The 16878-nt window shown below is 38.4% G+C and overlaps 2 protein-coding genes across 5 annotated transcripts in view; both read right to left on the bottom strand.

Annotated features, from left to right (window-relative positions):
* Window positions 1–12905, bottom strand: part of parga (poly (ADP-ribose) glycohydrolase a) — a 32231-nt gene extending 19326 nt beyond the window's left edge. Inside the window, exons 1-9 of one of the 3 annotated variants that reach the window (XM_036574232.1) lie at window positions 12250–12905; window positions 11924–11984; window positions 11137–11835; window positions 10889–11027; window positions 10085–10207; window positions 9604–9684; window positions 9240–9314; window positions 3124–3216; window positions 290–444 (exon numbers count right to left, since the gene is read on the bottom strand). In XM_036574232.1, coding sequence (XP_036430125.1) covers window positions 290–444; window positions 3124–3216; window positions 9240–9314; window positions 9604–9684; window positions 10085–10207; window positions 10889–11027; window positions 11137–11835; window positions 11924–11984; window positions 12250–12358 — 1535 coding nt within the window. In that variant the 5' untranslated portion in view covers window positions 12359–12905. Of the gene's footprint in view, window positions 1–289; window positions 445–3123; window positions 3217–9239; window positions 9315–9603; window positions 9685–10084; window positions 10208–10888; window positions 11030–11136; window positions 11836–11923; window positions 11985–12201 lie in introns of those variants that run through there. The other 2 variants (XM_036574231.1, XM_036574233.1) reach the window with 2 other exon arrangements.
* Window positions 12906–13855: 950 nt separating this feature from the next.
* myofl (myoferlin like) overlaps window positions 13856–16878 on the bottom strand; it is a 39061-nt gene continuing 36038 nt past the window's right edge. Inside the window, exons 50-54 of one of the 2 annotated variants that reach the window (XM_036574235.1) lie at window positions 16679–16778; window positions 15771–15952; window positions 14953–15062; window positions 14722–14869; window positions 13856–14617 (exon numbers count right to left, since the gene is read on the bottom strand). In XM_036574235.1, the coding sequence (XP_036430128.1) occupies window positions 14582–14617; window positions 14722–14869; window positions 14953–15062; window positions 15771–15952; window positions 16679–16778 (576 nt within the window). In that variant the 3' untranslated portion in view covers window positions 13856–14581. The remainder of the gene's footprint in view (window positions 14618–14721; window positions 14870–14952; window positions 15063–15770; window positions 15953–16678; window positions 16779–16878) is intronic. The other variant, XM_036574234.1, reaches the window with a different exon arrangement.

A 16878-nucleotide genomic window follows, 5' to 3' on the forward strand; every position in this document is an offset into this window, starting at 1 on the left:
AAAAGAGACAGTAATTTGATTCAAGAAATGCTCCACCTAAACTAACTGAGACTTATACTTACCCATTCTGCTGGACAAGATCTATCAGATGAATAGGTGGATTACACCAAAATGGTTATAAGCTTATATTGATGGGGTGAATTATCTGTTATATGAGCTTTTGGGATAAGGTACAATGAAATCTATGAGCAAACTAAAGCTCTTCAAAGATCAATACCTATATCTTCCAACATATAACAGCTTTCAAGAGCACTGATACCTTGAGTAATGTTAAGAAGAGGCAAGTTACCTGTAGAAATTAATCTCGGGATAGTTGGAGTACTCAGACTTGCGCGAGTTGCGTCTGGGGAATGTACAGAAGAAGGCGTTGGCCAGCAAGCAGGCAATTTGTTCCTGTGACATGGTCAGGGACTGATTCATGTTCAGTTTAAGCAGAGGGATTGGCTGCAACAAAGGGAGGGCAGGGTGGTGGGGGGGAGGGGGAGGCAAACGTAATTAGTTTAGCAACTGACCAAACAGAGAGGCAAAATTACATTAAGTAAATGGCCAGGAGTAATTACAGTGCCCTGCTGAATTCTACTATAAGCCAGCAGCATGCATCAAGTGCCATCCATCTTTACTGATTGGACTTAAAGACCCTCTTTGGGGCAATGCAGATGTCTAATCAATACAAACATTAATAACCAGTACATAAATATAAAGTGCCACTAAGCCAGAGAGACTTGACATTTTCTTTTTCAATCAGCTAATACTTGACTTCTCTGATGTCAAGAGTTCTGTGAGGATGCTGCACAAACCTCATTTATCTGTGTGTGTACTTCTAAAGAAGGTGTAGTTGAAAGTTGTAAAGCAGTGGAGGCTGCAAAAAGCCTGTTCTGAATTCACTGTTTCTGTGATGCCATATACACTAACACATTTACACATGTCCATCTATTCAGTTTACACTCATTTCAGCCCCACCCATTCATACTGAAGTTATTTGCTTAAGCGTTTCAGCCTGGACTTCTTTTGAATGAAGCAAAATACAGCATAGCCAATGAGAACAGAGCTCATTTACATATACCAGTCTTAAAGGCACAGACACACAACAGCCTTTTTAATTATAAAGGATAAAGAGAAAATGGAAATTGGTCATATAAAAATGAACTGTTTTTGGTTGGGATGCATCAATACTGATACTGCTATCGGGTATCAGGCTGTGTGAATATTTTAAACATAGGCTTTGTCTGTACACGACAAGTGCATCACAGTGCATGTGTACCTTTAGATGTCATTCAGCTATAGCTCAACCAGCCAGATTACTTCAGCCATAAAACTTCATGTGATCTCCTTCGATGCGTTAGCCTTGGATGTGTTTCCTACTATCAATGTGCTACAGAGACTGGCCCAGGATGAGGAGCATCAAAACTTTTAAATGTACTTAATGAAAAAACCTGCTCTTCTCCACTGCAGCGCTACTTCATTCAAGGTAACTAATGTAGTATAACTGACATTAGATAATGCATGCCATTTAAAATCAGACAGATTTTAATGACTAACTGTAAAAGGTACATTGCACTCATTTACTCTAACAACTTAATTCTAAGAGGGTAATTCATTACAGTTTTGGGCTCAGTATCGGCAATTACTAAAAAAAAAACTTGTACTTGGTCTGAAAAGAAAATAAATAAATAAAAAAAAATGGTATTGATGCATCCCTAGTTCTTGGTACACAAAACCACACTAAAATTATAAGTGGACCTCAAGGGGAAAATATAAATGTTAAGAAAAATGCAGGATATGATCTTTAAGGCTGATTTATACTTCGGCGAAGATGCATATAGACATCGAAAAAATCGAAATGCAGAAAAGGGGCTTATAAACAAGTATAGCTTATAAAAGGTCACACCTCCATAATTTCAACTACGCGCTATACGAATTTGTGGACTGACGAGCAAAAGCCAACTGGCTATATGGTAGCGTTGGCAGTGGGATGAAAGCCAAACAACACTCAACACAAACCAGTACCAGCACAAAATGAGGCAGAAGAAGTGCAATGTTACAAACATTTATATGACCAATCTTCAAGATATTTCACAACAGTGTTTATTTTCTGTACATTCTGGTTTGGTCAGCGCCCCCTAGAGCACTTAGTACGCGCAAGTATGTTGGCAGACATTGATGTGAACATCTGTGCATGACACCTGCACATGTTTGAAGATTCACAAACACTGAAGCATAATTCAGCCTTTGGGACCATCAGCTTGAACATGCAGTTTCATCATTCACTCAACGAAATACTGTGATCTACAGTAGATTTGTCATACACACACACACACACACACACACACACACACACACACACACACACACACTAGTCTTGGCTCTACAGTAAGGGGAAGCACTCACAAAGCCAAGAAGAGGTGTTACTTCTATTGATCTGTCTGAGGCTGTTCAGCTCAGCTCTCATTCCCATTAGAGAGAGTTAGCCAAAACATTTGGGATGAAATGGACTCATCCTGTGATAGTGGATCTGGACTTTACTCACAACAAGAGCCCAAGAGCTGGAAAGTCTCTGTTGTCTATAAGAGACAGCCTATATTTACCAAAAATTTTGAGGGTACGTGGGTGAGACACTCTAGAGGGAGTGATCATTATACTGTATTTGTCCACCACAAGCACCACTATCAATTTTATATAGTATTTAATGTCAATTAAAAACAGGTTCTAGAAAAAAAGAAAAAAAAATTCTAAAAATGTATGCTTGATTTTTGAAGCATTTGACAAATAATCCTCAGGAAGCAGTTTTAAAGCCTCTCGTATGAGTGCACATGGCAGTAAAGTGCTTGCCGGATGGCTTCCTTTGGCCTCCATTAGCTCTGCTCCTAATGAGGCTGCTGCTGCTGCAGATGTGATGGTGTCCTTCACCAACCAGCTCTTTCACCCAGCAGCCCTGAGAGCCTGTTAACCTAGAACACCTGCCAGGCACTTTCATCCCACTCCCTCTGTCCAACTAGGCCTGCATCTGTCCTAGTCAAACATGTGCTTTTTAATGATAAGAGGAAAGATTATGCAGAAATACTGCAGGTAATGCGTGATTTTTCAGGCCACCTACTTATATGTGTATATGGTTGTGAGGCTTACCTGGGTACAAATCTTGGGGGCACTCAAGGCTAACTTTACCATCTCTGGCAGGATGACATCAAAGAGATACTGTACCTCAGAGTGCTCCAACCCCTGTGGATGAGAAATTGACATTCTAAACCCATACTCTTTTTAATGGACATAAACAGCCAACTTGAACATGTAAAAATACAATGAAACCCACATCCGATATTACCTGATATCATGTGTCACACATGTACTGTACGCTGTCGTGCTAATGAACAAACGACTTAAGCTGTCGGTAAACAAGAGTCTGCTCGCACAGCAAAGTGTTACTGATGCCGTGGCAGTCAAACACAAAGTCGTTGGTCACTAAATATTCTGCCTTGGCATACTCCCACCAGGCATACACTGTGCGAATTTAGTTTTCAAGCAGAAACACACATCACAACCACTTCCCCCAGTACAGGTGGAGACATGTAGATTAGCTAAATTAAGGCAAAAACCTGACTGAATGGAACTGCGCAGTATAAACCATAATATGGTGATTTTTAACATTATCTTTGTAAACTAGGCTGTAGATAGACTGTGATCTCCTACTTGTATACATCACCTAGTTGTAGTTTTAGTGCACAGTGTGAAACAAAGTTAGCAAAGCTGCTGCAGCAGTTTCTCAGTGCGTTTGCTAAGCATTCAGGTGCGCAGTATGCCATTTTGAATAACTGGAAATTGTTCATAGACAGCTTTCTGTGGGGGCCGTGTTTCATGTAGCATTTCAATCAGATGAAGCATTTCCGTAAAGCGTGAGCAAATGTAAGTATGAAAATATAGTGAAAATTAAAATACAAATAGGCTTTTTTGGACACAATGGTCTATTCAAATGTACAATGCGAGCTGTAATGAGCCACTAAAGAACAAGATTTCTATAAATCACACAATGTGAAGGACATTCAACTGAAAGCTAAACCAGTCAATCAAAAGACAACAAAACTTGACAAGTCAGCTCCTCAGATTAGCTTCTGATGTGATTCCTGCTGTGCTACAGAGACTGTTGTTGAAAGACAGATGTGGGGCACGGACTCAAAACTATGAAACATACTTTACTTACAGCTGTACAGAAGCACATTTCTGATGTGGAACAAAACCCAGTCTTCACCACTGCAACGCTACACGATTCATGGTAATTAATGTAAATGTACCTAGCTAATGCACTGCCTTTAAAATCAGCTAGATTTTGAGGAATTAAACTGTTAAGATAGTTAAGATTGCACTCATTTATACTAACAACTACGTAATTCTGATTTGGTTACTCATTATATTATCGGTATCAGCAAGTACTAAAATGTATTCATAGTTGGTCTGAAAAGAAAAAAAAATAAAAAATGGTACTGATACATCCCTTTTTTAAACAAACCAGGTAAGTAAAGGAAAAAAAACTATTACAATACACATACTTTTCTACATAAAGTTACAATAATGAAATATTTAGTTTATCTTGTTTAAATCATTTGCTATGACAAAACAGTAAATAATTACTATCACCAAATTAGACCTATGCGTAAGAGTGGGCAATATAACAAAATTTATCATTACAGAGAAATATTTCTTATATTAAGTCCCAAAATGCTACTCTGAGGATATTGTGAATAACTTCAGTACCTAAAGACTGACCAACTGCATGTTGCTTTACAAAGTGAGCATAGCTAGGCCTGTTTAATTGGATTTAGTTCAGTGCAGTATATATAAAAAAATGTTTTTGATTTTTAAATGTGCCACAACTGGTTCTTTTCTGTCTGTTCCAACTTATCAAAAATCAGAAAATGGAATATTGTGATGCACACTGAGAAAATGTCAAAGTATTGTGATATAAAACCTTTGCCATTTCACCCAGCTCTACCTGCTTGTAAATAAGAGAAGAAAATAAGGACCTGTGTTATGATTCTGCATAGGCACAGTAGCAGTGGGTAAACAATGACGTTTGCAAAATAGCCAGCTCTTACACCACAGAGTACCACATATCTCAGAAAACAGCTGTGTGCATTGTAACGCAAATATAACAAAGTGATGATCATTTTCACCAACCATTCCTATCAGAAAACATTACCCTGACATTCCTTCTCTTTCTACATTTCTATTGTCAAAGGCTCCTGAAACTGAATTTCAGAGCTTTCTCAAATAAAACCAGCAGACTACCTCTCAGAAAGGAGAAAAACAATATCATATAAGTCTTTCATATCTGGCAAGAAGGTAGAAAGTCAAAATCTAGTGTACAGGGGTTACAAAAACATTATTGTGCAATATGAAAGGATCTCCCAATGGGGAATGACATCACTGGAGTGGAAAAAGAAGAGTGGGTGTAGGATAGCTTGTAGTTCACTTTTGCCACAGCTAAAATATGGACAACCACCCACACCATACATCTCAGACCAGACAAATAGCACCGCTTAGCAATAACCAGTCCCATGCTGAGGGAATTCAAACTGCACTAGCTGGCTCAGCAACCAAGTGCGATTTCTGCAAAAACAAATATGCTGCTGTTTTATCATCACCGGGATTTACAGCATAGATATTTACAAACATATTGGCTGCGATCGTCCTGGTGATCACTCACCAGCCTCATTTCATCAAGGTTACTGGGCATGCTCTACTGATTAAATGGGGTTCCTGGAACAGATGCAAATGGCCAAGGAGCTGAAGGCGACGCAGGACACTTCTGGACAGGAAGCCCTGACTGACAATTTTGCCAAGAAGCATTTATATGGCTGCAAAGAAGACCTGACTAAACACTGTCATAAGTAATGACCTGGCTGACATCATAAAGCGCTCCCCTGGGCATAATGAATTAGGCTGGCTGACAGGGCGAACGGGACCGTGCTGAAGTAGCAAGAGTTAGGGCTTTCTAAATCAAAGCATTCTCGTTTTCATGTCCTGCCTATGCAGCTCTGAGGACTCGCTACACTAACGTACTTCCACTGTGCTCACTGATAGGCTCCAAATGAATCAGGAGGTAGACAGCCATTAAAGGAAGAAGCATCTTAAAAGCACTGCCCCGCCTATGTATGTTTAGTAAGCTGGCCGACACCCAAACGATCATTTGCTAACTAAAGCACAGCGAGATTTTAGTTTTAGGGGATTCCCCCTAAGCAGGAAAAATGTGTGAAAAGTATCCGTACAAATGCTTTATGTGAGCAGAGGGCTTTTCACAGGGCAGGCACTGCTGACATTTATCAGAGACCACCTCACTGACACTTTCATTTCAGCAGTGCTTTCACAACAATTTACAAGACAGGACCTAATTTGTTTTTTGCTTCTTTCCATAGCCACTACAGCTCAGTTGTCAATCAAAGGCCCTTGTGACAGCTACTGTATTTGAGTCTTGCAGAACTGCACCAAATTTAATCAAGTCCTTAAATCTTTAGATTAGGGTGTGGAGCTTGGCATTTTAAAATATAAACCGTTATACAAACCCTACAGGCATGACATAACAATTTAAGATGGCAAATATGGGAGCATGTGTGGGTGTGCATGCAAGTGAACACATGAGACTGAGTGAACTAGTATTTGTGGGCAACAAAGGCCATCATATAAGTTATCTAAATATGTGATTATTTTGTTGCAATGAAATAAAATCATAACAGTTCACAAAAGGAGTAAATAGAGACTATTTCTCTCAAAAAAAAACAAAAAAAAAAAAACTAAGACTACAATTTCCATCGAGCTTAAGATAGTAGTGCCCTCTGTTGTTTAGATGGAGAAATATGAATTTGTAAATGTAATAGCTCTCCATTATCTAGTTTCCAATAATTAATTTGCTGCATGCACTAGCATTACCATACATATAAATAAGGTAAATTATAAGACAAAAGGAAATGTCAGAGTGGAAATGCACTGCCCAAGCGCTTAAAGACCAGATCACACAACAAAGTGGCAACTTCTAAAACTGTGAAGGGAAGGGTTGGGAACGAGCTAGCTACTGGATGCAAGAGCCAGCAGTCAGAGGCAGGATGAATGTCTTTAAGGCTCTAAATAGCCTGGTCTCTACAGACAAATACTTTGGTCCGCAAGTGATATCTGAAATGATAGCATATGAGGCTTCCAAAGATCTATTATCTAAAAATCTTTGTGTATATTCTACACGTGATAAGAAAAAACAGTTTTTTGCAAATTCTTGATCATGGCTACAAGGTCATTTTGAAAAACTGTGCCGCTAATGTTCACTTCATTAGAACAAACTGCACTTTGCTAATGGCTTTGATTAGGCCCCTCAAAGATTTAACGGCTCACTTTAATTAAAGTGGACTGAGCCATAAAAAGATACAGCTAGCTATTGATCTAAAGAAGGCTGACGTTTCCCAATAAAATTATTTTAAGCAGGAAGGAGAAATGCCGAGCTCTTGGCAGAGGCACACGACTTGATTAATTAAAATGGCAAGCACAGAAATGGCTTTTGACTGTTAATCTATGATATAATTCACCAACTTCCATTTACAGTATAGATGAGAATTCTCTTCATTCAAAAAAAATAAAGCTTCAAGCTGACTGTATCCTAATGGTGAACCTTCTACGATATAATTAAAACATCAACCAGGCTGTTTTGAGAACAAATTCATTTGGGACGGGGGGGGGCCTGAAGCGACTTTAAAAATAAATTATCTATATTCTAGGATTAGCTCATGAAAATGAACAAATGCAACACTGCATTTTAAAACAACATGTAACTGTTACATGCACTGTAGCAGCAAAGAACCCTCCCCCACTCCCTCTTTTAAACACTGGTTATGTCAGACATGCAAGCTGCACATAGATTTGCAGCTTGGGATCAAGCAGATTCCACTTCAGTCAGATCCACAGTAAGACTAAAGTAGACCAACGTGTCTCTGTAGAACTCAAGAAGGCTCAAACTAATTCTACATTCTATATCAGTAATAAAATAACACCAGCTAATTAGAGATTGTATGCACTAAACCTTTCCTTAACTCATCTTCTCGTTAAGATGATCCCAGGCCAGGATCAATGTGAGAGTGAAGCCCATCTGTTGAGCCTGTTTACCGGCAGTAAGCAGGTAAACAAAGCCCCCCTTTTTTGCCAGCTGTTGCTCGTCACACTGAATGCCCACCTCTGTCTTAATTGGCTGGTGTTGGATGCCAGGAGGGCCCCCAGAGATCAGGCACCAGAAGGGCCAGATTCAGGCTGCCGGCTACGCAGCCATACAGAGGTGAGCTGCTCTGTCACTATGACTGAACAACGCAACATCCTTACTGTGGGACTAAATTAATGCCTTACTAAATCACCATCTGAGACAGTATTTAGGCTCACATGAGGGAAACAGCTTCATCTATCTGCTCCAGGAGTCTAGCTAGTCACATAGTGACGCAGCAATAGACATGTCATGCCTCATCACTGTATATGTGCTCCTCTTTCGTTACACTACTGTGACTTTTTAAAAAAACAGCAGATATTAGGTGTGGCACACACATTGGACTTTCCAGACAGCTACTCAACAAGCTTTAAAGACTGATATGACTGTTGGTTGTCAAAATTGTCTTGTCAAATATCAGCAATTTGTCTGCAGGATTTTGTCAATACCAATATATTTGTGGAATGTCAATGTCATGCAATATTATCATTCAACTTCAACATCGATTGAGTCAAACGTTATCTCTACCTGCCTTACATGTGCTTACTTACACTGTTTAAACAAACTAATTTTCTGACTGCTGCTGAGTCCTTTGAACACAGTGAGAATTCCTGTAGTTGCTGTCTAATCTGATTTCCATCGATAACATTATTAAAAAATTAACATGAAATCTACATGAAACCAGATTCATTTACAGCCTTTAGGATACAACGTTATACGTTCATGTTTATGAGAACAATTTCACTGGGAAACAACATGTAGCAAATGTGTGTTTGGTTGGATAAACCATGTGCAGTCAGTCTCTCTGGTTATTTGATATTCTAGAAGAAAATTTCCTGACTTTATTTAAATGATGTTATTTTTTTAAATCACTGGAATTCCCGCTTAAATACACCTTTTAAATTCAAGCCTACAGGAAAACAGATTCTTATATCTGCATAATAGTTTACATATACACCCACTTAATGAAAACTCAGCAAAAGAATAATAATAAAAAAAAACACGAGCTGCTACTTACATCAGTGCAGAGAACATTTAAAGCTGTGAAGTCCCATCTCTTTGCATGTGCCGTGTTGTAACTCAGTATTGCATCCTGCAAAATTAAAACTGCTTTATCAAAAAACACAGTTCCTCTAAAAAATTTATTGAAATTACACTACCACAGTCCAAACAGAAAAATTATCTGAAGAATCAAAGCTCATCCAGTTTTCAGAGTCCCTCATGTTAGAACAATGCTGCCATCTTCTGGTGATATTTGAAAATTTGTCCAAATGACTACATCTCATCCTCCTGCCTTAATTTGTGTACTTTTTTCAATATGTTCTTAAAACATGCGTTTCTATGGCTTACTACAGTTCACATACGAGAGCCTTAAAACGTACCCGAATGTCAAGAGAACTTTTGCATCCATTTTCCAAGGCAGATCGAATTAACTCCCACCGACTCTGCACCACACTTCCATCCTGAAACAACACAGAAAGTACTTGATACAAATAATTTCAAACAATACCCTATGCAGTTCACTAACTTTTATAAACCTAAAGCTTTTAATAAATATATATCTTCTGGTTAACATAATAATTAACATTCATACATATTAAAGTCAATAATGCATTATTAAATTACTTCTGTTAAGCTCTTATGAGTTTCATTCCAAGATGCTCTATTTCCTTTGGTAATAATTTTGAAAAGAATAACAGCTGACATATAATGGAAAACATATTTTTATTCTCCTAATAAAGATGGTATAAATCATGTATATCATTAAAAAAAAAAAGAAAAAAGAAATTTACTCAAAGAGGTCTACAGTGCGTTTTGGAGCAAAACCCTTCGATTACAGACAGCGCTTAACCTAAAGAATACCTCATTCTCAACAGGAAACAGGTTCTTTTCTGAACAGGGCATCTTGACAGTCATATCATCCCAGGCATCTCGGAACTTGCTGGGGTATGGAACAGGGACTTCACCTTCTTTGAGCAAGTCTGTCTATAAAGCAATTAGAACTGATTACACATTATGGTTTCACATATCACTATACCTACAGTTCTTCTTGGAATGCAGTTAAATACATTTACAGCATTTTATTATTGTAAATCGTCTCCCACCCCAGTAACATACTAAACAGACAGAGCAGCCAGTATTTATGTGGGTTCAAAGTTTCTTTCGGCTTCCTCAAAACAGATAAAATAGCTGTTCATTTGCTAGCATGCTGATTATCCTGGGGTACTAACAGTTTTTTGTTACCCTAAATACACTTTCACTATTGAATGAACGAACAACTACTGTGAACATATGCCACCAGTACATAACTTTGCATGTTTGAAAGTGGACAGGTAACACCTTACAAAAGTTGTGACACCATAACCCTGTTTTTTACCAGTTTACCACAAAAAAAAACTGTTGAAGTAAAATGTTTATGTCTACATATACAAAAAGAATCTTCAGTTGCTTTTTTACTTCAATGTAAAATCCTTAGATGATAAGATAACAATAATAAAAATAAGAAAATGGGGTTGGGCTTTGATACATTAAGGCTTTCTGTGGTAAAAGGGCAAAGCAGCATTCTAACAGAGCGCCTGTAATATCTGATCAGACCCAAACTGACAGACAGCCCCAGGGCTGTGGCTGAAGACATCACATCATCACTCTCCAGATAGCACAGCTTACCCTGATCAGGACTTTGTGGCTGTCTGATGCCCTGAGGTGTGGTAGGGGTTGACCACACTGTGGCATCCTCCTCAGCATCTCTATAGGAGTTCCCAACCACTTTTTATCACTGTTCGGTAGAGGCACTGGCACTGGTTCACTGAAGAGGAACCAGAAAAGAAAGAAAGAAATGCAATCAAATGCTTATTTTAGTTACATATACACATGTAAACAATACATCTGCTGAAAGTATGTGCACAGGTGTCTACCTTTTTTGTGACTGTTTTGACTGGATGCCAACAGGATCTTCCTTGGCGTTGCTTTTTGGCAACAAAGAACTGACACCAGAGTTCTGCCGATCGCCATCATCGGTTTCCATGGCTGTGACCTCAGGCTTCTCATTGATGCCCTCTGAGTTTACAACTCCACGATTAACAGAGGGACTAGACTCCACAGAAGAACAAGATCGAACAGAGGATGCCTGGGGCACTGTGCAAGAAAGGGCACTTTCCCCTAAGTTGTTGTATAGAGAGTTTTTGCATGTTGGACTCTCTGGGCTCAGCATCTCCACATCAGCATTAGCACTTGTGTTTAAAGATAAACTGAGGTTTGTCTTTGCCTTCGGTGTAGACATAGTGGTTACCTTGCTAAGCTTAGCATCTGGTGAGTTAGATGTTAGAGCTTTTTCTCCATTAGTGGACTTTTTCTGAATGATGACATTATCACTTACAATACTATTAGCCTCTCCCAGTCCGTAAATCGCCTTCACATCCATGTTAGAGTTTGGCAATAAAATGCTCCCTTGAATTCTGTCCAGTTTGGGGTCATCCAGATCTTTGTGTTTTCTTGAAACACCAAAAAGCTTGTCATTTTCTTTCACAGCTGACTGACCATCATCCTTTCTATTGCACTCAAACTTATGAAGATCGTTTCTTATGTCATCTACCTTCACATCTCCAGTGGCATTGCTGTGGAAGGAAAAGACATTCTTTATCATAGTAAATAAGAGAATTAGTAAATCATCAGGGAATTTACTACGTAAGCTCAGATGTTTACCTGTTTACTTCCTTTCCAGTTTCGTCCATTTTTGAGGTTAGCACATCGGTGGCCAAGCTACCTGTGTTAAAAAACAAAGTAAATTTACACTGAAATCAAGCGAATATCAAGTTGGTCTCTTGCATTTGAACAGACCAGAACCAGACACATGAATAAAGCACGACATACATGCGCAAATGAGAAAATGACCAACTGTAATTATGTAACGCTCGATAACATTGATTTAATGGAAACGTGTCAATAACTCCAACAACAGTGAGACAGAGGATTTTCCAAACCTTGATTATGATGTCCTGGCAACTTTGTTCCAGCGACCTCCTGCTCACCTTTGGCAGTGACAGTCTGAGAGCTCTCTGGGGAGGAGCTGGGACAGTCAGCTTCCAACTTCAACCTCTTTTCTGTAACTTCAGTAACGTTTTCTGACAAAGCGCTCATTCTTTCATGACCAGTTGGTTACGTTTCATTTCTTCGCAGGCCAATATCACAACAACAAATAACGCAATTCAGAACCAAGACGATGATAAAACGTTACTTACGAATTTGCAATTTTACACACCGTTAGCCAGCTAGCTTAGCTGCCTAGCTGTTTAGCAACGTCCTTAACGACTGCAGTGTCCTTTGGAGTAATACTGCCGCGAGACTATATTGAGGGCAACGCTACCAGTTTATGAACTTCACTCCGAGGAGCTGCGGTCCGTGCTTTACCGTCACTGAGTCAGTCTACAGGCTTTTGTTAAGGAAGGAGCTAGTAGGTTAGCGAACCGAGCTAACTCATTATTCAACACAAACTCATCCCGAAATTATTTTCCACTCGCCGCAACACAACGTTCATGCACATTTCGGGTGCTTTCTAAGGAAAGACGCTGAAGCTATAAACCAAAATGAGGAAAATTATCCACACAGAAGAGCCTGAACGGTCCTGCGCAAGCCCAATTGTTTCACTTTTAGTCTTTCATCCCTCATTTACGGCAACCGAGAGAAACCAATCAAAATGGTGATTTCCTACAGTGGGCGGGACTTACAGGGAGTAACTCCGCAACATTGTCAGAAACCAATTTCGTCTGTCGCACGAACATCATTCTGTCGTAACCAGGCCATGAGCCAGTTGTAGCAAATTAATATAAAACAGTTAGAAACGAGCGACACCACTGATTTCATTTACCATCTGATATCAAGTACCGAGAATACTTGTATCCAAGTATTAGTACTGATGCTTTTAAAACCCTTCTTGTACACTTAAAAAGAATAATATTTCACACATCAATAAATTAAACTTGCCAGCTTTTGCTTTCATATTAGTTAAACTGTCCAGTGTAAACCAACATATCGCTGCTGTCAGAACAAAACCTTGTATCTCCAAAATTGTAACTTACTTTACTTTAAATGTAAGTCAATGGAACCAGACTTTTTTCCAAGCAATTTTGGGCTGTTTCTTTTGGTCCATTCTTTATTAAATTTACACACAATGTAAAGGACAACAGGCATTTTCAAATTCTGTCGAAAAACTGAAGAACAACAACAACGGAGATACAAGGTTTTTTGATACAAGGGCAGAAGGAAAAGTAGCTCCTAAAAATTACTAAAATATATATTAAAATTACTGCATTAAAAGACAACACTTGGTATTGACATTTTTATGTCAAAAGGAAACACCAAGATGTATCAATATCTATCCTACAGGCCATTCTTACAGTTTTTGAACAGACTGCATTACACTCTGTTTTTGTTATATACTTGATTTTATTTTTAGTTATTATCATCCTTTAAATGTCATTTTTCCACAAGAGCTGAAAGAAAGCCTATCAAGCCTGTACAAGCTAATGTAACCCTGCACTTCGGCAGGGTCATTTTACCCACAGCTTACAAGTCGGGCAATCATTACTTTGAGCTGCCTTGTAAATACCAGCAATGATGTCTGATGCCATGAATATTTACTTCTCGTCCAGTACTCAAGGCAGTGCTGCACTTGTAAAGAAATAAGAGTTAAATTAACACATCAAGCCAACTCCCACTCAGGACTGAACCTGCCATGCTTCACCTGTTAATCAATAGATAATTATGCTGTCTAAATAACACCAGCAGAATGTATTTGATCAGTTTGGAGATTTTTATTTAGCTCATAGTTCAGTAATCCACACATGATAATATTTGTGCTTTTGTTTATTTTCCTTGAGGAGTTTGACATGAAGGCTTTGGTAAATGTGCCTACAATTCAGTGGAAGATTACCATATATACAGTGCAGTATGTTGCATTCGGATAGTTTGCAGTAATCACTTCTGTACATTAGTGAACGAGAATGAGTGGATGTCGTTCAGAAAAAAAGGATCTTTGGACAGATAAAATGATGTGAATGATTACAACAAACAATGAACCAAGATGTTTTGCTTGGATAAATGTTGTGCTTATTAAGGAAATGATTTGAATTAAAGAGAATGTTAGGCTGAGTTTCTGTGAACAGAGTACTTAACTTTAGTGCAACCGAAAGTGTAAAACTGGGGTCTCTGAACCACATTGGTGAACAGGTTATAATTGCCTTTGCTACTTAAGTACAAACACATTATATTTCAAAAAAAATGTTTCTGAATTTCAGTTAGTTCGTCATTCTTTGGTGGTGTACTCCAATGACAGTCTTCCAACGACAGTCCTCCAGTCTCCCATTATAAAGGCTTCACAATTTTCATTGAAATGTAGTTCTGGAAAAACAAAAAAGAAAGTACTTAGTCATGTGTCATTGGCTGAGGTTATGTTGAAGGCATTCACATATAAACCTGCATGACAATGAAATACAATAACTTACCGGTAAAGAGTACAGCAGGACTCCTACAAACAGGAGCACTAGTATGAGAATGATGCCTCCAATGAAGACCCATTTAAATCGGCGCCACACGATAAATTTCATAGTTTTGCATGGATTTGTGAACCAAAGGAATGATGTATCTGGACGGCTGTTTAAAGAAATATAATAACAAAGACATCAAACAACTGTACAGTAGAATGCTTTTATATGTTGATGGTAATAATATCTCACTTTGGAGGCTCCAGTCTGGGGTTCATGTTGGGCTCTTCTCTTCCTTTCCCAGCAGGCCTCTCTTCCACCTCCTTCTCATCCACAATCTCCAAAGTCATCTCCACTTTACCCTGACATGCACAAAAATATATCACATACTGTACAACTCTCATCAGCACTAAAATAGACACACATTCTCCATATTATAACAATTTCAACAAGGGTATAACTCATTTCTTAGATTAGTTAGGGAATTAGAGTAAGGACAAACAACAGAAATGGACTTAAAGGGGAACTGTATATTTTAATTCATTGTCAAGATGTAAACAAAGTCATTCAGAGTGGTTTAATGTGAAACAGTGAAATCATTTGGAGAATAGAGAAATCTCTCAACTTCAGATTTTCTTTACAGTGGTGGTGGGAACCAGGGATAATGATGTCTACAATGGAAATATAGCCTTATTATTAACTATCCAAAATGACCAGAGAAATTCTCACTTGGTAAGTTTCTCTAGAATGGCGAACTTCACTCTGAATGACTCTGTTTACATCTTAACAAATAAAAAAATGAGCAATTAAAATAAGTCCATATCTGTTGTTGGGCCTTGCTCACATTATTAATGATCAAAATAATCTGTATATTATGAATACAATTACTAATCCATAGTGATAGCTCTGAACATTTCCAGGAAAAATCACCACACTTGTGTCCTTTAGTCAGCCTACTATGGACAAGCAGTTGTCTGAAAACACACATGGTTTTGGGACAGAGCAGTAATTAAGCTAAAGTCACCTTTCCACTGTTTTCTATATACACTGTACTTTGACTCTTCACTCACAGTCAGAACTTTCTTGCCGTCCTCCTCCATGGCGCAGGGCCACCAGCCTCTCACAGACTTCTGGGCGAAGAGTGAATTGGAGGGGAGGTTCCTGCCTCCTCCCTGTGTTAGCATGTTGAGGCTGCACTTCTCAGGGGTTTTAGATGGAGGCATGAGGTGATTCAAATCCAGCTCTATAGTGCCTGTTTAAGAAAGCCAAAGAAAACAAGATCCATGTATTATTCTTTCCAAACAGACCACTGAGCCTCTGCAGAGTTTTACAATCAAAACAGACATAAGATTGCTTATTAGACTGCAAGGTGATTCAACATGTATAATCCAAATAGCTTTAGTCACTTAAATCTCTCAGTAAAACCTTCCCTGCAGACACAGACACACAAGAAAGTGTAGCAATCATGGCTGTGCAATATTTTGACACATACTGTTTCACATTAAATTTGATATAGAAATTTTAAGTGTCTTAATAATTCTGCAATACATTTTAACAGAATGAACTACATTAACCAGGTCTCAGTTTAAAGGACAAAACGAACACCATAAGTATCTACTACTGTGTTGATAGCTTGGACAAAGTTTGATCAGTAAAGCTTTGAAAAATAAAATATTAGAAGAATTTATCAGCTCTAAAATCTGCTAGTATCATGAGATATTCTTGGCATATTGCCCACATCTGTACAATAAGCTACAAACAAAATATTTTTATGATGATCTCAGACAGAATTCTACTTTTTGACTTTATGTTTCATAATAATAAAATCGTTTTATATTAAGTACTAAGTTGCTCTGAGATGCATTCAACTTGACAGCATCCAACACTGGACAACAGGCTTAGTGTATTTAGGCCTTAAAGGAACCTGCTAAACGAGCCGAATGCATAAATATGACAGGGAGAAAACCAACATATTTACCAAGGTAGTCATCCAAGGAGAATTTGTCATTGTCCCATATCTGAATGATCAGTTTGGGAGGAATCCTGAACTCAGTTTTGTCAAGACTCCAGAAATGCTCCTGGGGATAACACAGAGATAAACTTCAACTAACATATTCAGGGGTGAGTCACATAGATACTGATATATGCTGTAATTAAACAGAGAAGTAAGAGAAGTAA

The sequence above is a fragment of the Colossoma macropomum genome, unplaced genomic scaffold, assembly GCF_904425465.1.
Source record: "Colossoma macropomum unplaced genomic scaffold, Colossoma_macropomum, whole genome shotgun sequence".
Lineage (NCBI taxonomy): Eukaryota > Metazoa > Chordata > Actinopteri > Characiformes > Serrasalmidae > Colossoma > Colossoma macropomum.